Here is a 23884-nt window from a genome sequence, read left to right on the forward strand (position 1 = left end):
ACAGAGCTGGCTCAGCTGTTTTCAGTTTTCTGACCATCTCTGGAGGACACAAGCAGACTGGAAAGGGCCTTAGGCTATGTCCACATGGTGAAATGTCGGCAAAGAAAAAATTCCATTCTAGGCGCTAGGAACGCTTGGAAATGTGCCATCTCATAGTCATGTCTATTCTTTCTACGGATCCCGTTATGGGAATTTCCTGTGGTAGAAACATCTGGCGTGGAAATTCTGCCGTGTGAACAGTGCAGCAGAATCTTATTGAGTCATGGGACTCTGCTGTCCCTCCGGAATCCTGCCATGTGAACATGGCCCAAAAGTTGGACTTGCAGCTTTATAAAGGCATTTTTTCCATTTCCTGTGAAACACCATGAATGTCCATATGGAAATACCAATTTAATGGATAAACATATTAATGATTAAATTAAAGTTTATACAGTAAAATAGACCAGTCCAATATTTAATTTTACTGAAACAAGTCCAACACATTTAATGAGGTCATAGGTTTTCCCTCATTTAACAAGCATTTTCATGAAGAGCCTGGATTGTGTCCTTAAAAAATATATATATGTATAGAAGTCCAGCTTAAGTCTTGTCAGGCTTTCATTCAGAGTCCAAAAGAAGCTCATTTTCTGTTCTTAATGAACAGTTCATTTGTGCCAATGAGGTCAGAAGCAAAACCTCAGAGAGATTCAGAGGTGCCCGTTTCCAGTTTCTGAAGTCTACGTCTTCGGAGCTCTGCAGCATCTGGTTCTTCTGTTGAGGTGCCATCTTCAGAAACATTGGTAATCTCTTCACTGGTGGAGTCTTCTTCAACTGTTAGAGAAAATGATATTTGTATGGTTAATTTTAAGTCTGTATAAGCTGACAGGGCAGAAGTACTACAAAATGTGTACCTGACTGTGAGGCCTCGGCGACAGCTGAGGATGTATCAGGAGCGGGAACGTCTTCTGCCTGACTGGATGAAACTATATCTGAGGTAACTAATGGTGATTGTGTAGAGAGCACCGGAGAACGAGGGGGCCTGTTAAGTTGAATAACAAATAATTTTTAAAAAAAAGAAAATTATCATGGCCATGCTTTTAAACCATGGGATACATGGGTGAATAAGTTCAACATCCCAAATGCAACACAGATTTCCTCCTGTCCTGATTGTTTGCTACAATGTACCAGAAAAGGAATGCAGGCTGATGAATTTGGAGGAATAAAAGGGAGTCCGCATTCGGTAACACCCCAAACTGTGACTTCTCTGAAATGCCATGGTTTTAAAAAAACTAAATGAATGGTGTAACTTGTCATCAGGGTGGTCCCCTGCAGCGGCTGCCCAATGGCCTTGAGTGACACATCTTCATAAGCCCACAAAGAGGGACCTGTCACTCAAGGCCATAGGGGAGCAGATCAAGGACTACTCAGACTACTAGTTGTTCTGTTCCTTGCAGTGTTTAATAATTTCTCTGAAGTACTGGAGTATTTCAGAATAAATCATAATTTGCTGTATTATCAAGCAGTGACCGTTTCATACTGTGCGTAGGTTTTAAAGGAGAACTTCGGCACAACACTTCACTTCCCACTTCCCCTGTGCCGCAAAAACAAAACTTATCTCCCTTTCCTACGTTTCCCTGTTGCGCAACGTAGGACTGTGAGTTTTTTTTATTTATTTTTTTTTTTTTTGCAGCCTGGGCACCGGGGAAGTGAAAAGTGTTGCACCGCAGTTCTCCTTTACCTATACAATTGTACCAACCTCCCAGGTGTAAGAAAGCATTACAATTAGATCCGGATGGGTTTTCAGCCAGTGGCTGTTTTCTGCAAAAACGCCATAAAAAACGCCAACTTTCCTGCACAGCGTCCAGATGTTAGCTTCAAGTCAATAGTAAACTGCAAAATGCCAGATCCACCTGGCGTCTTTCAGTTTGGCGTTTTTTAAATCCTTTTGGCGTTTTTCAGCAATTTTGGGCTCAGAGGCTGGCTTTTTCAAAACACCTGACAAAACCTAGTTTGGCTCTTTTTGCACAGAAATCGTGGCGTTTTCCTCCCATAGACCCCACAGAAGTCTATGGGAGAGCAAAAATGCCATGTTGGTTTTAACTTTGGTGTTTTTTATTTTTTTTTGGACTTCAAAAAAGTGATGGAGATACCTTTTTTAATAAAATGTCATAGGGCAGTGATAGCGAACCTTTTTGAGCCCGAGTGCCCAAACCGTAATGCACGCCAACATTTTTCCCCTGGAATACTGAGGTTTAAGTTTGGAAAAAAACGCTCCTACAGTTGCCATAACTAATTAACATCTTTTGTTAACATTCTAGTAAAGAAAACACACTGGTGGTTGGTGGTGCATTACCTAAATAAACTCTTGTTTTCGTTAATGTTATATTTTAAAGGAAAACTTTCCGCTTTCTCCCCCCGCACTAACCAGTGGTACTGACTGCTAGTGCGGGGGACGCTGATCAGTTTGAGCCTTACCGTGCCCGGCTCCGCCCTGCTGTTTCTGCCGTAATCTTGTAATCTCACAGTGCCAGTTAGCCTGATCAGTGCAAGTTAGCACCTCATTTTCATATATTGAAAAAAGAAGATTATGGCGGATCTGGGCACGCACGCTAAGGCTCAAACTGATCAGCGTACCCCACACTACCACCAAGTACTGCTGATTAGTGCGGAGGGAGAAAGCGGACAGTTTTCCTCTAATAGTTTGGATATTTACGCAGCGATTTTTATTTTTTTTTGCAACATTATTTTATATAATAATGGGGAAAAAGAGGGTCGGTTTAACCTTTTATTGAGGGTGGGGGTGCTTTAAAAATGTAACATTTTCTTTTTACAAATTTTTTTAGTCCCCATTGAACAACTGGAGACACACCATTTGGAAAACTCTGCTCTAACACTACAACTCCCAGCATGCCTGGACAGCCAAAGGCTGTCCAGGCATGCTGGGAGTTGAAGTTTTGCAACAGCTGGAGGCGCCCTGTTAGGAAAAAACTGCCATGGGGACTGTTCTACCTGCACTGCAATCTATTCATTGCAGTCAGTGATCAGTGTTATCGGCGCTCCATTACTACAGCCTGCAAAGGCTATCAGCATTATTGGAGCGCCGATGGGACAGGACGGAGGCAGGTAAGTAACCTCCGTCTGTCCTCTCAGCTGATCGGGACCCGGCAGCATTATGCCGCCGGTGTCCCGATCAGCTCCACTGAGCTACGGGCATACACCAGCATTTTAGACGCCGCGATAAACTTTGATCGCCGCGTCTATAGTGTTAATGCCGGACATCACTCGGATCAGTGATGTCCAGCATTAGCCAGCATGAAGAGAGCTCAGCTCTTGAGCTCTCTTCATACGCCCGCTGCACGGCTGCGCCGTTTATTAACGGCGCCTGGCCGTGGTGGGGTTAATTCACCTCCCAGCGCTGCGCACTGCTGGGAGGAGACAGTCACAGTCGGCCGCACAGTGAAGGGACCGGGCCGCACTGCAGGGAGCTAACTTACCGCTGGAGCCCGGCTCTGTTCCCTTGTTTAATTGTCTGCTCCCGTGCGGCCCGACTGGCCCCTTCATTGTGCGACCGATTGTATAAGCATTCATGGCGAACTATGGCCGCGTGCCCACAGAGGGGGCTCGGCGTGCCACCGGTTCGCCATCACTGTCATAGGGTATCATAAAAAATAAAAGATATAGTGATGGAAAAAATTGTATTTAATGAAATTTATCTTTTAGAACGAAATTTTTATTAATTTTTAAACAGGGATCAATTTATGTGGGCGGGCAGGGACCTAAAAATTTAGCAGACAATAATAAAAATGTAGTGTGTGTGCGTTAACTATTTTTTTTTAACATTTTTTAGGTAGTACTACTACTCACAGCATGGAACACACTGTTCCATGATGGGAGTAGTAGTAGTAGTACCTGTGCTAATTGACAGATTGCCCCGGGTTCCTCTGTGGGAAATATGAATAGGTGTGTGTGTGTATATAAATATATATACATACATATATATAAATATATACATACATATATATAAATATATACATACATACATATATATATATATATATATATATATATATATACATACATACATATACACACATACACATACATACATATACACACATACACATACACACACACACATATATATACATACACATACATACATATATATATATATATATATATATATATACATATACACATACATATACACATACATACATATACATATATATATATACATACACATATATATATACATACATATATACATATATATACACATACATATATACATATACATATATATATATATATATATACACATATATATACATACATATATACATATACAGGGGACCATAGAAGAGCGGCCAGCCGAATCTATAAATTATTAAGGAGGATCACAGCGGGTGTCAGGAGGAGTGACATCCGCTGTAATCTGTTTCTTACTGCAGGTATTACAGCTCCCAGCATGGAGCAGAGTGTGCTCCATGTTGGGAGTAGTAGTACCTGCAGTAAGAAACCGATCACAGCAGGTGTGTCACTCCTCCTGACACCCACTGCGATCGTCCTGATGTGAATATCGGGATCAGCTGTACCCAAGGCTACAGAGCCGGGAGAACAGCTGATGCTGAGCAGTAGATATACATCGTATATCTACTGCTCAACAAGAACTTACAGTGAGCCTGCAATGTATATACAGTATACACATTACTGGCTCACTTAACCCCTTACTGAGCTGTGCGCTATGCGCAAGCCCGGCAAGGAAAGAGTTAACTTACACTGTTGGACAGTGTAGGTTAACCCTTTGGGTGGTTTACAGTATATATAGCTATCTATAGATAGCTGTATATAGTGTATACAGAAGATTAAGAAATCCCCTTCCTCCCTCCAGTCCTGGCTGGGTCTGTGTAGCTCCGCCCCCTAGTAATGAGGGGCGGGGCTTCAGACGAGAGCCAGGATGGTTAGTCTAAGGCTCTGTTCACATTGTTTATATAATGTGAACAGACCCTTCTGGCAGTGTCCTCCAGGACACGGAGACTCCAGCTGTTGCTAAACTACAACTCCCAGCATGCCCAGACAGCCAAGGCTGTCTGGGCATGCTGGGAGTTTTAGTTTTGCACCAGTTGAAGGCTCCCTGTTTAGGAAGACATTGCATTATGGGCGCTTTCCCCAGCAGAGAGTGCCTAAAATGTACTAACCAATTTTGTGTTTTTTTTTTTTCTTGTTTTAGATCAGTGTATGCAGAGGATTATGGCGGATGAACTGGATTTTTTTTCTTTGAATAAAATGGTTAATGAGGGCTGTGGGGGAGTATTTTTTAAAATAAAATGTTTTCCAATGTGTTTTTTTTTTTTTATTGAATTTTCAGGCTTGGTAGTGGAAGCTGGTCTTATTGACAGAATCCATTACTAAGCCAGGGCTTAGCGTTATCCCCCAAAACAGCTAGCTCTCACCTCCAATTATTACCCCAGTATCCACCAAGAGCCGGTACCACCAAAAATGGTGCTTCTGGGCCTAGGCGGTTACAGGCTGGCATTATTTAGGCTGGGGAGGGCCAGTAACAATGGTCCTCGTCTATCCAGGTAATGTCAAGCTGTTGCTGCTTAGTTGGTATGGTACTGAGAATGAAAACACGGGGAACCCTATGTTTTTTTTTAATAAATAAAAAATAACGCATAGGGTTCCCCGTATTTTCATTCTCAGCACAATAACAACCAAGCAGCAACAGACTGACGTTACCACGGTGGGTGAGGACCATTGTTACTGGCCCTCCCCAGCCTAAATAACGCCAGCCTGTTAACCGCCTAGGCCCAGGAGCACCATTTTTGATGCTCCGGGCCTGTTGGTACCGGCTTTTCCTGGCACCCCTGTGGCGGTGGGTACCGGGGTAATAAATAGGGGGTTTTACTAGCTGTTTTTGGGGTTAACGCTAAGCCCTGGCTTAGTAGTGGAAGCTGTCTTATTGACCGAATCAATTACTAAGCCTGAAAATTCAATAAAAAACACATTGGCCCTCATTTACTATTGCAAACCCAACATGTTTTGTTGGGTTGTGCGCCAGAATTTAAAAAACCCCGACTAACTCTCCATTTTGCGAAGAAAACCCGTGGCCACCGGGAAAGGGGCGTGATCCTGACATTTTCACAAAAACCCAACATATTTACTAAGGTTTCCACTTAAACTGTGATGGATTTCAGCTGAGGAAAACCAGACAGATCAGAGCAGGTGTAAGAAAAAAAAGAAAAATGTAGGGAAAGTGGAAAATGTAGGGAAACCTTCGTAAATACCGTGGAAAATTGCAGGGAATTAAAACCCACAAAGAAACCTACACTCCACTATTCGTAAATGAGGGCCATTGTGTTAATCATTTTATTAAAAGAAAAAAATCCAGTTCATCCACCATAATCCATCGAATTCGTCTCATACACAGATCTGAAACGAGAAGAAAAAAAAAAAAAAAAAAAAAAAAAAAAAAAAAACACAAAAAATTGGTTAGTACATTTTTGCCACTCTCCGCTGGGGAGAGTGCCCATGATGCAATGTGTTCCTAAACAGGGAACCTCCAATTGCCTTTTGCCTTTTGGCTGTCTGGGCATGCTAGGAGTTGCAGTTTAGCAACAGCTGGCGTCTCCCTCTCTGGGTAGACACTGCCAGAAGGGTCTGTTCACATTATACAAAACGGACAATGTGACCAGAGCTTCAGACTTCTATTATACCATTTACTACCTTTTTATTATTTGAAAACACATAAATCAGTTAACACAAATTTTGGAAATTGCTACACGATATGTCATAGTGGGAGAGCATGGAGTTCATATAGAGACAGTTTACAAAAGGATATACACTGCTCAAAAAAAATAAAATAAAGGGAACACTAAGATAACACATCCTAGATCTGAATGAATGAACTAATCATGTGAAATACTTTCGTCTTTACATAGCTGAATGTGCTGACAACAAAATCACACAAAAATTATCAATAGAAATCAAATGTATCAACCCATGGAGGTCTGGATATGGAGTCACACTCAAAATCAAAGTGGAAAACCACACTACAGGCTGATCCAACTTTGATGTAATATCCTTAAAACAAGTCACAATGAGGCTCAGTAGTGTGTGTGGTCTCCATGTGCCCGTATGACCTCCCTACAATGCCTGGGCATGCTCCTGAGGAGGTGGCTGATGGTCTCCTGAGGGATGTCCTCCCAGACCTGGACTAAAGCAACTCCTGGACAGTCTGTGGTGCAACGTGGCATTGGTGGATGGAGCGAGACATGATGTCTCAGATGTGCTCAATCGGATTCAGGTCTGGGTAGTGCGCGGGCCAGTCCAAAGCATCAATGCCTTCCTCTTGCAGGAACTGCTGACACACTCCAGCCACCGTTTCTACTTCAACAGGAGACAATCTCAGTGCACAGCACTGCCCTTCATGCTGAACTTACCTTCACAGTTCGCAACTTCACTACGCAGCACTGCATTTACTATCTTACACAGGAGACGGACTAATCTTGCATACAAAAAACACTTAATATATCCTATTGCAAACTGTCTCCATATGAACTCCATGCACTTCCACATTGATATATTGTGCAGCAATTTCCAAAATTTGTTTTAACCAATTTAGGGCCAGTTCACACCATGTTTTTAGCAATACGGGACCATATCCGGCTTGGGGGGGTGGGAGCAAAAACCGGGCCCTCCCGTATCCCAGCCAGACCCAGCCTGTATGGAATGCATTTCAATGAGCAAACCAGAGTCTAACGATGACTCCAGGCAGCTCATTTTTGCCCCGTATACAGTTCTCTAACTGGACCTAAAACTGTAGTGTTCCACGGTTCTATGTCCGGTCAGAAACCAGTATACGGGGCAAAAATGAGCCGACCGGAGTCAGCGTTTTACTCCGGTTTGCTCATTGAAATACATTACATACGGGCCAGGCCCCAGCTGGATACGGTCTCTTATTGCTAAAAACGTGGTGTGAACCCAGCTTTATGTGTGTTTTTACTACCTTTTTATTATCATTTTATTATTTGAATAGTATAATAGTACTGATTGTATTTCCCAGCCTACCACAAGGGTACTGCGGTTAAGACTGGGTTATCTTTTATTATTTATTAACTTTATATTCTTAATCTTCCTCAATACAGCATTTCTTCTAACCATATTATCACAATTACACTACTCATCCATTACTATTACGCAAATGTTTCCCAAGTAATATACATCAACAGAACACACTGTGGTAAAGTTTGTTCCCAAATGGACCTTTATAGCTTTTAAAGGACTTTTCTCCCTTTTTTTTCTCTTTCCCCTCTCTCTGAAGTAAAAACAAGAAACCGGAAAGGTTAAATACTGGACATGACCTGATACTAAATTATTAGTCTTAAATTGCAACTTGCCATATTTTAAAGACATATTATATATCTAAAGCAACATGATGTGTACCATTCAGTTTGGCAGATTTGAGCTGTCATTTTGTACATCACTGCACTTTATATGCTTTACAGCAGTGCTCCATAATATTTATGGTATTTGAAACATATGATATGCACTTTGAAAAACAATATATACTTCTGTCTGACTGGCTGAGGAGGACATTACTATTTATTAGATATAGGTGAGTGAATCTTTAGGCGGTTTTGGCAAAAATTAACAGCTCCATTAACAGCTACTCTAAATAGAGACATATAAATGATAAGAAATCTACAAAGGTTGTAGAATAAAGAGCTACTTTCTTATTATTCTTACCCAATAGTTGCCAGCACTGTGAGATATTGGTTTATCTGTAACATGGCAGCATCTAGAAGGGTATGGATGTTCTGAAGACACTGTAGCCTGGCTTCCAGATTCTGCCTTTCATGACCCTCCATTGCCCTCAACTCTTCATCTGTCATACCCGCAAAACCAGCAGGAGGCATTGGCATGGGAGGCAAACCTAAGCAGTAAGAAAAAGTACATTAAACCATTGATCATGCATGCTTGTCACTCCTTAAATAGAAAAACTGATGGAAAATTGACAAATGGAAAAATTTGCATACCAAATGGTGGAAACAGTGGCATTCCCAAAAATGGAGGTGGGAAGGGAAAGCCTGGCAGAGACGTCCCTGTTGATGGATCAGGACCACCAGTGTTTGATGCATCACCAGGCCTAGGGGCAAATGCTGCAAAGAGTGGAGCAAATATTCATTGGCAGCAGGTAAATTACTGAAGACAACTGAAAGCAGTAACATTTCTTCTAGATGAAACAAATGGTTGATCGGTAAAAGACTAGAACTTCATCAGAAACCAAATAAGAAACCAAATCATCAGATGATAAAGAGATTCTTCCCCCAAGAAACCAAATTGCCCTTGAAAGAAACAGTCTGCCATAACTTGAGACAAAACAACATTTTTACAGAAACTATTTGCCGACTTTATGTTTTGTCAATGTACTGCTTGCAATATTAAGACTTGTTGACTATCCTTTTGACCTCTGCCTTATAAGACATACATTGTAGGTTTCTGGATAAGTTAGTTCTTTACACTGAAACAACTGCTGAACAAGAATCTTACTAGTGGAAGGTCCAGCATTGGCATCCTCCGGGGCATTGGCTCCGGGTGTCCCAGGGACTGGTGGAAAAGGTCCCATTGGAGGCCACAGTGGAAACATTCCAGGTGGAAAAGGTGGAAGCATCCCTGGAGGAACTAAAAGGGAAAACAGAATAAATAGCTAAACTGACGAAGTGCAACTGTCGGAGAGGTGGAGCCCGGGGTCTCTGCTTACGTTACACAATCGATTGACAGCTGGCACATGCGCAATAAAGCTACACTAGGTTGCCGCAGGCAGGCGAGTCCTGTGTGTCAATCAACTGTGTGATGTAGCAGGGCTCCGGCTCTCCAATTGTTGGCCTGACTCCGAAGGAGCAGCATGAAATACTATGTGTATACAATGTGTGTGACCCTACTCTAAAGAAATCTACATTTGTTTATAATGGTATGACTAGAATATGCTTGAAGCCCTAGTGCACAGGGTCGCATTCTTATTCGTATTCTTGGTGACAGTCGCACTTTAAATGTGCACCGTCAGATTCAAAAACTTGTAGATCTTGGCAAATCATTAACATACTTCATAAGAAAAATTTTATTTCCTTTTTCTAGAAATCATGGCTCAAATTTTTTTTTTTTTTTTTAAACACTAGAGGTCACCATACTGTCCAGAACATAATCCTGTCCAGCCTCAGTATCATCTTTGTCCAAGCTGAAGCACAGGCTGGGACAAAGTCCATTAAAGGGGTACTCCGCCCCTAGACATCTTATCCCCTATCCAAAGGATAGGGGATAAGATGTCAGATCGCCAGGGTCCCGCTGCTGGGGACCCCGGGGATCGCTGCTGCAGCACCCCGCTATCATTACTGTGCAGAGCGAGATCGCTCTGCACGTAATGACGGGCGATACAGGGGCCGGAGCATCGTTACGTCACGGCTCCGCCCCTCATGACGTCACGGCCCGCCCCCGTCAATACAAGTCTATTTGAGGGGGCGTGGCGGTTATCACGCCCCCTGCCAGAGACTTGCATTAAGGGGACGGGCCGTGATGTAATGAGGGGCGGAGCCATGATGTCACGCTGCTCCGGCCCCTGTATCGCCCGTCATTACGCACAGAGCGAACTCGCTCTGTGCAGTAATGATGGCGGGGTGCCGCAGCGGCGATCCCCGGGGTCCCCAGCAGCGGGACCGCGGCGATCTAACATCTTATCCCCTATCCTTTGGATAGGGGATAAGATGCCAGGGGCGGAGTACCCCTTTAAGTGATGGTGGGACTAGCACCTCAGTACTCACTCCTATCCTATCAGACTGCATCATGAAAACAGAGAGGAGGGTGAGTCCTGCAGAGTAAGGACACACCCACTCCAGAGCACAGGATGACAAACCAAGTGAGCAACAGAAATAAGGTGTTTGTGAGAGAAATATAGGTGCTAGACACATACGAATGATATGTACATGAGTAATAGGATTTTTTTTTTTTTTGGGGGGGGGGGAGTTGGGGGGATATGACATACTATAACTCCAGCTATTTCTAGAAATCAAACAAATTGTGTGACTTACAGTTGGGTGGTGGCGGAATAACTGGAGTTGGTTGAGCAGGAGCTGCATGGGGTTGCTGGGCAGGGTCAGGCTGATCTACTGGTGCCTGAGTCTGTGTAGGCAGAGAAGCTCTGAGGACATCCATTCGGCATGTGGGACAAGTCTGCTGTCGTTGGAACCAAGAACGCAAACAGCTGGAATGGTAAAAGGTGTTTTTTTTTAGCATTTATTCTAAGCAGACTTACTTAAAATGGGTTATCCAGCCTGATAAAATCTATGGCCTATGCACAAGACAAGCCATCAATATTAGATCAGCAGGTGTGTGACTAAAGGGTACCCTGCCAAACAGCCATCTGTGTGGGCTGTAGCATCTTTAAAGGGGTATTGGAGGGTAAATAAAAACTTGGAATAATACTGTAGCTGTAGGGGGAAAAAAAAGGATACTTACCAACGCCTGGTCTTCCCACAGTTCCTGCTCTAGAGTCCATTTGGCTCCTTTCAGGCCCCTGATGCTTGTCTCTTCTGCCTGCTTACAAGAGAAGAGCTCAGAGCTGCTCCAAGCTCTTGTCTCAAAAGCAGGCAGAAGAGACAAGCATCAGTGGACAGAAATTAGCTGAATGAAAGTTACAGCCGAAGCTGTGGAGGGACCAGTGGTAGGTAAGTATCCTTTTTGTTTCTACAACCCCAGCATTATGCCAAGTTATTATTTACACCAGAATACCCCTAATCTTTACCGGCTTTCATACCTGCTTCACCATACTTTTAGTAGTAGCGCTGCAAGCTACTGCAGCATTGCCCCTTACGCTTAAAGGGAACCAATCATCAGATTTTACCCTATATAATGCGTTATATAGGGTAAAATTGCTGTCCTCACCATCCCTGGGGGACGCTCCTGCCCCCAGGGATGGTGAAGATATGAAGTTATAAACTAGTCACCGCCGCCGCCGTAAGTAGTCACCTGGGCGGGGAGCTCTTCTCCTCTACTCCCTTTCTTCGGCCGGCAGCGACGTCCCCTCCGCTTGATTGATGGGCCGCATCATTGTTCCGCTCACTGAAAAGACGGAGCAGAGCGATGATGCTGCCCGTCAATCAAGCGGAGGGGGCGTCGCTCCCGGCCGAAGAACGGGAGTTGGTGAGAAGAGCTCCCCGCCCAGGTGACTACTTACGGCGGCGGCGGTGACTAGTTTATAACTTCATATCTTCACCATCCCTGGGGGCAGGAGCGTCCCCCGGGAATGGTGAAAATAAAGATTTTACCCTATATAACGCTTTACCAAGCGTTATATAGGGTAAAATCTGATGATTGGTTCCCTTTAAATGGTGCATAGCTGTATTATGCACTTCCACCACTAAAAGTATGGCGATTTCAGTATGAGTGTTTTTAAACATTGAAGAGGGTGCACCGCTTGCAAAAGCACTACAGTCCCTTCAGGACCTCCTCTGATCTAATATTGATGGGCTTTAAGGTAAAAATGAATACTAAAATACACAGTTTCTGTTCGCTAAAAACATATTCCAAGATATTTAGAAGAGTGGAATGAAAACTTGACAAAAGACTAGAGATGAGGGAACTTCCAGTAATTCGATTCATCACGAACTTCTCGGCTCGGCAGTTGCTGACTTTAGCCTGCATAAATGAGTTCAGCTTTCAGGTGCTCCAGTGGGCTGGAAAAGGTGGATTCAGTCCTAGGAGATAGTCTTTTAGGACTGTATCCACCTTTTCCAGCCCACCGGAGCACCTGAAAGCTGAACTAATTTATGCATGATAGTCAGCAAACGCCGAGCCGAACAGTTCGTGATGAATCGAATTACTGTAAGTTTGCTCATCTCAGGAAAAGACTAAAAGGGTTTTCCATGGAAAATACATTGATGTCCTGCTGGGAGCTGTGCTGCAGTAACCCGACCCCACCACCACACAACGTATGGAGCCAAGGCTTCCAGCTCTGTACATTATTTACATCCCATTGCAGTGGCTGTGCAGAACAGCAAGGTGTAGGGCACCCAACCAATCAGCCATTGATGGCCTATCCAGTGGAAAACACCTTTAACCCCTTAAGGACATGGTTTTTTTTTTTCACTTTTGTTTTTTCCTCTTTGTCTTCTAAAATCCATAACGCTTTAAATTTTCAACTTACAAACCCATATAATGGCTTTTTTTTTTTTTTGCGCCACCAACTGTACTTTGTAGTGACATCACTCTTTTTACCACCAAATTTACAGCGAAATGAAAAAAAATTTGTGGGAGGAAATTGAAAAAACGCAGTGCACTTTATGCTACAAATGAGATGTTATCTCTAGTCTCTAGGTCTATACGATTAGAATAATATCAAGCTTATATTAGGTTTTGTTTTATTTTTCAACTTTTAAAAAATTATAAATTTTTGTATAAAAATTAGTATGTTTAAAATTGACCTCTTCTGACCCCTATAATTTCTGACCCCTTTAATTTTCCATATACGAGCTCATGTAAGTATGATGGCTCATATTTTTGCGCCATCGTCTTAGGTTTTTACTGATACTATTTTTTGTTTTGATGGGATTTTTTGATAGCTTTTTATTCATTTTTTGGCATTAGAAGTGACCAAAAATACGCAATTCTTGAGTTTGGTATTTTTCTTCCGTTTAAGCCATTGACCGTGCAGTTATATTAACATGATATTTTAATAGTTCGGACATTTACACATGCGGCGATACCGTAAATTCTAAATTCCTGCCACTAGGCAAAAAACAAAAGAAGGCTGGCTCCTCCCGGCACTATATAGCCGCCTCCTGGCTCTGAGCAACTCCGTTTTAGTCCCAAAGCAGAAGGAGAGCCAGCCCAGAAAAGAACAGTTGAACACAACACCCAGAAAAAGGAAAACCGACCAAAAAGGGAGAACACCCCCGCCCCGAAAGGGCAGAAACCGGCTGTCCGCAAACAAAACAATGGGTGGGTGCTGTGTCCCCCAATAGAAGCTCAGAGAAAGAGAATTTACGGTAAGTCCAAAATTCTACTTTTCTCGAGCGCTTCACTGGGGGGGGGGGACAGGACCATGGGATGTCCTAAAGCAGTCCCTGGGGAGGGCAAACCAACCCTGACAGAAGAAGGCTCAGACGGAATCTCGAACCGCCACCTGCAAAACCTTGCGGCCCAGGCCTGCGTCGGAGGACGCAAAAGTATGAACCCTATAAAACTTGGTAAAGGTATGCAGGGATGACCAAGTCGCAGCCTTGCACACCTGCAGGGCCGAGGCCCCGTGACAGACCGCCCAGGAGGCCCCCACTGCTCGGGTGGAGTGAGCCATCACGCAGAAGGGAGGCACCTAACCCTTACAGCGGTACGCCTCTGAAATGGCAGAACGGATCCACAGGGAGATCGTGGACTTCGAGGCCGGGAGTCCCTTGCGCCTCCCATTGGGGAGCACAAACAGGGAGTCACTACGCCAAAAGGAGGAGGTGACCGACAAATAGGTCCGCACGGCCAAGTCCAGCTTATGAAGCCGGCGCCCTCTCGGATGGGAGGGGGACGGACAGAAGGAGGGCAACATGATGTCCTCGTTCAGGTGGAAGGGAGACACCACCTTAGGCTGGAAAGAGGGCACCGGCCAGAGAACCACCTTATCCTGGTGAAGCACCAGAAAGGGGGAGCGGCAGGAGAGAGCGGCTAATTCCGAGACACGGCGAAGGGATGTAACCCCGACCAGAAAAGCCACCTTCCAAGAGAGGAAACTGAGAGAAACCTGAGCCAGAGGCTCAAACGGAGCGCCTGAAGGGCATCCAAAACAAGGTTAAGGTCCCAAGGCGCAGTAGGGAACCGAAGAGGGGGGGCCTCGTGGGCCACACCTTGCAAAAAGGTGCGAATATGAAGGTCAGACGCCAGAGGGCATTGGAAGAGGACTGACCGGGCCGAAACCTGCCCCTTAAGGGAACTGAGGGCAATGCGCGTCTCCATTCCAGACAGTAAGAAGGACAGGAGAGTTGGCAGAGAGAAGGAGGTGGGAGAAATGGAACGGGCCTCACACCAGCGAAAATATGCCCGCCAGGTGCGGTGGTAAATCCTGGCGGACGAGGGCTTATGGGCACGGAACATAGTCCGGATAACGCGGGAGGAAAACCCCCGGAGCCCTCAAAACCACGGTTTCAACCGCCACGCCGTCAAACGCAGCGGAAGTGAATTGGGGTGGCAGAGGGGCCCTTGGGAGAGAAGGTTGGGGCGCCTCGAAGACGGAAGGGAACGTCTGCCACGAGGCTGACCACGTTTGCGTACCACACGCGACGAGGCCAGTCCGGAGTCACAAGAATGGCCAAGACCCCCTCTGCCTTGAGCTTCCGGACGACCCGGGGAAGAGGTGGGAAGAGGTAAGGAAGGGCGAACGAGGTCCAGGGGACCACCAGGGCATCCTCTGCAAGCGCCAGGGGATCCCGAGACCTGGACACGAAGGAAGGGACTTTCTCCTGTTCCAACGTGACGCGAACAGGTCCACGTCCGGCATTCCCCACCGACGGCAGATCTGATCGAAGACCTCCGGGTGGAGAGACCATTTGCCCGAATCCGTGGTGGCGCGACTTAGGAAGTCTGCCTCCCAGTTTTCGATGCTGGGAATGTGCACGGCTGAGAGGGCCGGAACCTGAAGTTCTGCCCACCTGAGGATCTTCGTGACCTCCCTCATGGCTGTGGAGCTGCGGGTGCCCCCCTGGCAATTGATGTATGCCACGGCCGTGGCGTCGTCCGTCTGCACCCAGACTGGGAGGCCCCGAAGAAGGCGGGTCCAGTGCCGAAGGCATAGGAGGATCGCCCGAAGCTTCAGAACATTGATGGAGAGTTTGGTCTCCGACGCAGTCCAGCGACCCTGGACCATCTGGTCCCGGAAGACCCCTCCCCAGCCGAGGAGGCTCGTGTCCGTGGTCAGGACATGCCAACAGAGGGGTAGGAAGGGAAGGGGGGACCGGAGCCACCAAAGGAGGGAGAGGCGTACCTGGGGAGAGCCAGATCCTGCGTTGGAGAGACAAGGGGGACTTGTCCCACTGGGACACGATGGCCCATTGGAGAGGACAGCAGTGAAATTGAGCGAAGGGTACCGCCTCCATGGCGGCCACCATCTTCCTCAAAACAGCAGGTGCGGATGGGAAGTGGGCCCGGTGCCCGAAGGGAGCGGACCCCTGACAGGAGCTCCCGGAGTTTGCCCTCCGGCAGGAACACATGAGCAGCCGCTGTGTCGAAGTGGAGCCCCAGAAAAACCAGGGACAGATGGGACTTCTCGTGGTTGACAATCCAACTGAAACTTGAGAGGGTCTGGAGGGTGTAGCTGAGGCTGGCCCGATTCTGCTCCAAGGAGGGCGCCTTGATGAGCAGGTCGTCCAAGTACAGAAGAACCGAGATGCCCCGAGAGTGGAGAAGAGCCACCACCGCCGCCAACGTCTTGGTAAAGACCCGGGGTGCGGTCGCCAGCCCGAAAGGTAGGGCGACAAATTGGAAATGACTCTCGGGGACAGCGAACCTGAGGAAGCGGTGGTGGGCCGGAAAGATAGGGATGTGTAAGTAAGCATCCCGGATGTCCACGGAGGAGAGGAACTCCCCTTGATCCATTGAAGCAACAACAGACCTCAGAGACTCCATCCGAAAGTGCTTGAGGTGCACGTGTCAGTTCAGAAGTTTGAGGTCGAGGATCGGACGAACCGAGGCGTCCTTCTTGGGGACCACGAAGAGGTTCGAGTAGAAACCCGAGAAGCGGTCCTGAGGAGGGACCGGAACAATCACGCCCTGGGAAAGAAGAGTGCGGAGGGCCACCTGAAATGCTGCAGCCAGAGCTGGGGACAGAGGAGGGCGGGACCGGAAAAAACGATCCCGGGGCATAGAAGCTAACTATGCGATAACCCTGAGAAACGACCTCCTGAACCCAAGCATCCTGGACATGAGCTAGCCAAATGTCCGAAAAGAGGGACAGGCGACCTCGGATGAAGACTCGGATGGGGGCGCACCCTCATGCCGTGGGGGACTTGCGGGTCCCCGACTTGAGAGGAGGGCGGTTAGAATGAAGTCTTGAAGGATGGAGCCCTCTTGTCCCGAGAGGCCTGGGGCCTATCCGTGCGGCCTGAGAAACGGAAAGGGCAAAAGGAAGAAGTCCCCTACTGCGGACCCGAACGGCGCGGCCGATTGTGAGGCAAGAGAGAACTTTTGCCCCCCCGTGGCCTCCGAAATGATCTTGTCGAGGCGCTTACCGAACAAACGAGATCCCTGAAACGGGAGTTCAGCGAGAGAACGCTTAGAGGCCACATCAGCATTCCAAGCCTTAAGCCACATGGAGCACCTGAGGGCCACCAAGTTTCCCGAGGCCAAGGCCGCGCAGCGTGTCGACTCCAAGGAAGCCCAGCAGAGGTATTCACCAGCATGGGCGATTTGCTGCGCCAAAGCCGCCATATCACCGGAGGAAGTCCCCACCCTCACCTGCCCAAATTGACATAGCTTTTGACACCCAGGTGGAGGCAAAAGCAGGGGACAAGACCGAGGCTGCCGCCTCAAAGGCGAATTTCGCTAGGTTCTCTATGCGCTTGTCCGATGGGTCCTTAAAGGAAGCCGCATCAGCCAGTGCCAAGGTAGTCGATTTAGACAGCCTAGACACAGGGGATCCACCCTAGGGGGAGAAGACAACCTGGCTACTAGCTCCTGCGGAAAGGGAAAAAGAGCTTGAAGCTTCTTAGACCCAGAAAAGCGCCTTTCCGGATGTTTCCAGCTGCTTCCAACAGCTCATCGAATTCAGCGTGGGGGCAGAAAACCTGGGAGGTCCAAGGAGCTCGGCGGAAGGAGACTTCAGGGGCGGCCCCAGAAGTTTCCGGGTCCTGCAGGTGGAAGGTGTCCCTGACAGCCGACACCAGGCTCTCCACCATATCTGACATGCGGGGAGTCACTTCCGAGTAAGAGGGGGGGGGGGTCCGAATCAGAGTGCCGCAGCTCACCAGGAGACTGGGAGCGCTCCGGAGGAGTCCTGGAGCGGGGGGAGACGGAGCGGGGAGACCGGGAGACCGGGAGCGGACATCAGGAGACTGAGAGCGGCGACGCCTGGAGGAGGTCGAACGAGAATGGGAACTCCGGTGGGAAAGACCCGGGAAGCCCGACTCGGGGGAGGACACCGAGGAAGGTCGCCCCGAGCGAACGTGAGAGGGCCGAAGGGGAGGGCGGGAGTTACTCACTTTCGGCTCCCTGATGGAAGAGCGCGAAGAGGATCGCCCCAGCGCGGACACAACCTCCCTGGAAACCCTGGCCAAGTCAGAAATGGACTGGGAGAGGGAAGCAACCCATACCGGAGCGGAATCAGACCGCCCGCCGTCTGGGAGACCGCCCTGGGTGGTAGCTGGGGAAGGACCGGGGCGCAGGGACGTGCAAAGCGTACAGGTGGGTTCAGAGGAACCGCCTGGCAATTTGGCCTTACAGCCTGAGCAGGCATAGTAAGTGACCAGCGCAGTAGCAGCCTGCTGGGAAGGGGGGGGTCGGTACTGGGGTCAGACATTAAGAAGCACTAGTAAGTCAGACAATCCACAGACAAGGAGTAATCTCACCCAGGTGCCTGTGACCGGAGAGAATCCTGGAAACAGCTGGAGAAAGCGCAGTGGGACGGCAAAAAACAGCTGGAGGAACTTCAGAGGGACGGAGGAACCAACTGCCGGCAGAGGGAAGCACTGGACCACTGTGAGGCAGGAAGAGGGGGAGGAGAAAGTGACCCCCACAGTGCGCGCAAGGCACGAGACCACCTCATAGGGTGACTAGAAGTACAGCCCCCCGTGCTGCGCATGCTCCCCTGCGATAGGAGGAAGGAGCGCGCGCTCCCAGACGATAGGCGCGCTGAGAGCAGAGAGGCTGAGGGGGGCGAGGCTAGAGAATGGCCGTACATCTAGGCCAGCGCTCGGGAACTGCTCCAGAGTGGGCGGAGCCAAGTGCAGGCCCAAACCGCGGGCTCAATTAATGACTTGCCCGCAGCTCCGGGCCTGCAAGAATCAGGGGCGATGTGCTGAGGAATGCAGATAAGTGGAGCAGTGCGATGTGCGCGCCGACAGAAGCCCCGGCCGAACCCGGACCCCGGAGGTAAGACTGTGGCCGTGCAGCAGAAAAAAAACTGTAAGGCGCACGGCCGCAGTGTTAACCCCGCAGGGCCAAAGTTAACCCCCCCCCCCCCCTCCAGCCAGGAGCAGAGTCACAGCGGAGGAAGGGAAGGGGAATAATAACCCCCATATCTAAAGTTAACCCCCCCTCCACCGGCCGTGCATGGGCGCGGAAGTGGGGAAGGAGAGAGATTAACCCCTCTGCGGCCACCATCTTCCCCCTGTTATAGATAAACCCCCCCCCTCCGGCCGATTAGCCAGGCTACTGCCCCCTCAGACCCCACAGCCAGGGGAATAGAGACCCCCAGCCCACGTGGAAAAAAGGCAGGGGTGAGGGAAGGGGGGGGGGGGGGGGGGAATCCTTACCAGGAGGGACCTCCATCATACCTACCCAGACGTCTTCGACCAGCTAGTGCCACCTGCCTTTAGCCGCCATGGTGAACAGGGGCAAATGGGGGACCCGTACCATAGGTACACCACCTGGCGCTGGTTGCTGTCGAGGAGGGGTTAACGGCCCATTCATGATGCACCGTGCCCCTAGCTCCCATGTGTGGGGGGGGGGGGGGGGGGAGATCAGGCAGCGCCATGCTCCCGTCGCCCCACGCTAGATAAAACAAAAAAGGAGAGAACGTCTAAACTGTACCAGAGACTAGGAAAAAAAAACTAAAGAAATAAGACCAGACCTGCGTCTAGCCTCCTCTGACACTAAGCTAAAACTGAGTTGCTCAGAGCCAGGAGGCAGGTATATCCCGCCGGGAGGAGCCAGCCTTCTTTTGTTTTTTACCTAATGTAAGCCTCCTAGTGGCAAGCAGCATCCATGGTCCTGTGTCCCCCAATGAAGCACTCAAGAAAAATATAATTTTAAAACTGGGAAAAGGGAGGTGATTCAAACTTATTAGGGAAGGGGGGGTTAATTCACATTTAACACATATATATATATATATATATATATATATATATATATTTTTTTTTTTTTTTTTTTTTTTTACACTATAGTCCCATAGGGGACTATTACATGCAATCCTTCGATTTCATACATTGTTCAATGCTATTCCATAGCATAGCCTTGATCAGTGTTATCGGCGCTCGATTGTTCCAGCCTGCAATAGCTGGCTGCAGCAATGGAGCACCGATCGGATGGCAGGGAAGGAGGTTAGCGGCTTCCCTCCGTCCGTACAGCTGATCGGGACATTGCTGAGCTGCCGGGAACAGATTTCAGCACTTTTAGACACCGTGATCTAAAGAGTTAATGCCGGACATCAGCCTGAATAGCGATGTTCAGCATTAGCCACGGGTCCTGGCTGCTAATACCCCTGCCGTGCCGCTGTGCCATTTATAAACTGCGTTCTGCGGAAAGGATTAATATAATAGAGTTCCTTTATTTAAGCAATCTGGATGCAATAAGGTCTTTCAGTATTTTGGATTACTGGAAGATAAGTATATTACAATTTACAGAAGGACGATAAACCAAATATAGTGAGGAGTCTTAATCACCAGACAATAAGAACTTCTGAACTTTTGGATGCCTGGTTAACCCCTTAAGGACAATGGGCTTAAAACGTACGTCCTGATGCATTGATACTTAGCGCACCAGGACATACCCTTGGGGCATTTTTGTTTTTAATATAGGACCTAAAAGAAAGCAAGGGGCCCTTGTATAATCTAATCCAAACCCCAGGGCCATGGCCCAGGGTAAAAACTCCCTATTAGTCTTCCCTTAAAAAAAAAATATTTTTTTTTAATCCGAAATACAATAAAACAAACAAGGATAAAACCTAACGTATATACTCGAGTATAAGCCGACCCGAATATAAGCCGAGGCCCCTAATTTCACCCCAAAAACCCAGGAAAAGTTATTGACTCGAATATAAGGCTAGGGTGGGAAATACATCATCCCCCCTGTCATCATCCAGACCCCCGTCATTAACACCCTCATCACCCTGTCATCATCCCCCCCTTCATCATCACCACTTGTCATCATCCCACCCCCCCTTCATCATCACCGCATTGTCATCATCCCCTTATCATCCCACACCCCCTTCATCATCCCCTTATCATCCCACACCCCCCCCTTCATCATTACCTTGTCATTATCCCACCCTCCCTTCATCATCCCCTTGTCATCATCCCACCCCCCCCCTTCATCATCACCACGTCATCATCCCACACCCCCCCGTCATCAGCCCCCCCCCCCCCCCCATCATCACCGCTTGTCAATGTCTGATACAGTGGTCTTCAACCGGCGGACCTCCAGATGTTTCAAAACTACAACTCCCAGCAAGCCCGGACAGCCGATGGCTGCCCGGGCTTGCTGGGAGTTGTAGTTTTGAAACATCTGGAGGTCCGCAGGTTGAAGACCACAGAGGGCAGAGAGTTCACTCGAGTTTAAGCCGAGGGGGGTGTTTTCAGCACGAAAAATCGTGCTGAAAAACTCGGCTTATACTCAAGTATATACGGTATGTGTGTGCCAGGGTGCACATATTCCGTAGTAATTACAGGGATAACCCTGTTGGGTGATTATGAACGGCGCTGCAGTACACTGTATTCAACCACTCTGACACAGTGAAGTTAAATATAAGTAGCTTGCCTCCCTCGACATGCTTCGCAGTAACAGCAGCGTTGTCAAAAGGCTATTGAGTCAATGACGAACAGTAATGTCTGCCGGGGGTATTTATAACCCACCTACTAAACATCATCAAAAGTGGCCCCTTATCCATATCCACTCACAATGCTTGTATTATAACAGCAGCAATATGAGCCAATGAGCTGTTTACATGTATAAATCGCTTCCGGGTATATAAACACTTTTACCTATTCACCAGGTATTTATGTTTGATACGTCACTCACCCGTTTATGTCATCATTCCCCTGCAAAGGCATATTACGTCTGCGACGCATGCCCAGACTCCAGAACGAGGAACTTGTACATCTCGATCCTCCCGTGTGAACTCTGTGCGTGCGCGCCTGTAACTGGATGCCGCGCCTGCACAGTGGCTAGTAATATGGACTTAGTTGCAGCTTTGTAAAATTCTCTCACTGCGCATGTCATAGACCTTGCACATGTCAGGGAACTTAGGGAAAAAAAGGTAGACAGTCCTATATTCACCATTCTCTAAGTGACATGTATATATAACATGTATATATAAGTGGCTCCTACTAGCCCATATTGCCCAAAACTCCTTTGTGTAGGAAAACCTAGAACCTGTAATACCTGTACTAATAAAATATGATAGATGCTGATGTTATTTTTAAAGGACAAAATACCCAGGTAAGTATTAGGTCTCAGCCACTAATAACCTCAGTATGGAGAATTAAAATCCTATGGAATTGTGACAAAACAGGTAAACTAATCAAAATGGAATGCTGATAGTTGGTATGTAATATATAACTTGGTGAAATAAATAATATGATGGTACACAAAAGGAGGGAAGGGGAGGACGAACATCTTTTTGTAAAAGCCATACTGTAAGTCATCAGATAAATAACTGGGGTAAACAATTTAATCTGTACAATAGATAATGATATCACAGAAATGCGGCAAATGAAAAACCCTCATTAATGCCTGAGGGGGACTGACTGCGTAACCGAAAAAATCCACTTCGCTTCCTCCCGTAGGAGGACAGAGTCTAGATTCCCTTTCCTGGGACCTAATTTGAAATGACAGACGCCAATGAATTGAATATCCTGTAATCTGCCATTAAGATATGCCAGCATGTGTCTCGCCAAAGGAGTTTCTCCATTATTGCAAATTGTACTTAGGTGTTGCGAAATCTGCCGACGAATGGGTTGTGTTGTCTTACCTACATAGAATTTAATACAGGTACATTTGGCTACGTACACAATATTTTCCGTACCGTAATTAACCCCTTAAGGACGCAGCCCTTTTTTGCACATCTGACCACTGTCACTTTAAGCATTAATCACTCTGAAATGCTTTTACTTTTCATTCTGATTTTGAGATTGTTTTTTCGTGACATATTCTACTTTATGTTAGTGGTAAATTGTCGTCGATGCATAATTTCTGGTGAACAATGCCAAAATTTGATGAAAAATTAGAAAATGTTGCTTTTTATTTTTTTTTTTTTTTTACTTTGAAGCTCTCTGCTTATAAGGAAAATGGACATTACAAATAAATGATGTATTGATTCACATATAAAATATACTTTATATTTTCATCATAAAGTTGATATCTTTTTTACTTTTGGAAGACATCAGAGGGCTTCAAAATTCAGCAGCAATTTTCACATTTTTCACAAAATTTTCAAAATCGGAATTTTTCAGGGACCAGTTCAGTTTTGAAGTGGATTTGAAAGGCCTTTATATTAGAAATACCCCACAAATGACCCCATTATAAAAACTGCACCCCTCAAAGTATTCAAAATGACATTCAGAAAGTTTGTTAAACACTTTAGGTACTTCACAGGAATAGTAGAAAAGTGAAAATTCAGGGTAAAAGGAGAGAAATCACCCTAAACTTTGTAACACAATTTATCTTGAGTAAGGAAATACCTCATATGTGTATGTCAAGTGCTCTGTGGGTGCACTACAAAGCTCAGAAGGGAAGGAGCAACAATGGGATTATGTTAAGAGAGTTTTTCTGAATTGGTTTTTGGGGGCATGTCACATTTACGAAGCCCCTATGGTGCCAGAACAGCAAAAAAAAAAAAAAAAAAAAAACACATGGCACATTTTGGAAACTACACCCCTCAAGGAACATAACAAGGGGTCCAGTGAGCCTTAACACCCCACAGGTGTTTGACGACTTT

General features: G+C 46.9%; 1 protein-coding gene across 4 annotated transcripts in view; it reads right to left on the reverse strand.

Moving 5' to 3' along the window:
* Positions 1-373: 373 nt before the first annotated feature.
* The window catches only part of SYVN1 (synoviolin 1), a 93579-nt gene continuing 70068 nt past the window's right edge, over positions 374-23884 (reverse strand). For all 4 annotated transcript variants that reach the window (XM_056526937.1, XM_056526940.1, XM_056526939.1 and 1 more), the window contains exons 11-16: positions 11067-11239; positions 9535-9666; positions 9021-9143; positions 8731-8917; positions 891-1018; positions 374-810 (exon numbers count right to left, since the gene is read on the reverse strand). In XM_056526937.1, the coding sequence (XP_056382912.1) occupies positions 677-810; positions 891-1018; positions 8731-8917; positions 9021-9143; positions 9535-9666; positions 11067-11239 (877 nt within the window). In that variant the 3' untranslated portion in view covers positions 374-676. The remainder of the gene's footprint in view (positions 811-890; positions 1019-8730; positions 8918-9020; positions 9144-9534; positions 9667-11066; positions 11240-23884) is intronic.

The sequence above is a fragment of the Hyla sarda genome, chromosome 6 (assembly GCF_029499605.1).
Source record: "Hyla sarda isolate aHylSar1 chromosome 6, aHylSar1.hap1, whole genome shotgun sequence".
In the NCBI taxonomy this organism is placed as follows: domain Eukaryota; kingdom Metazoa; phylum Chordata; class Amphibia; order Anura; family Hylidae; genus Hyla; species Hyla sarda.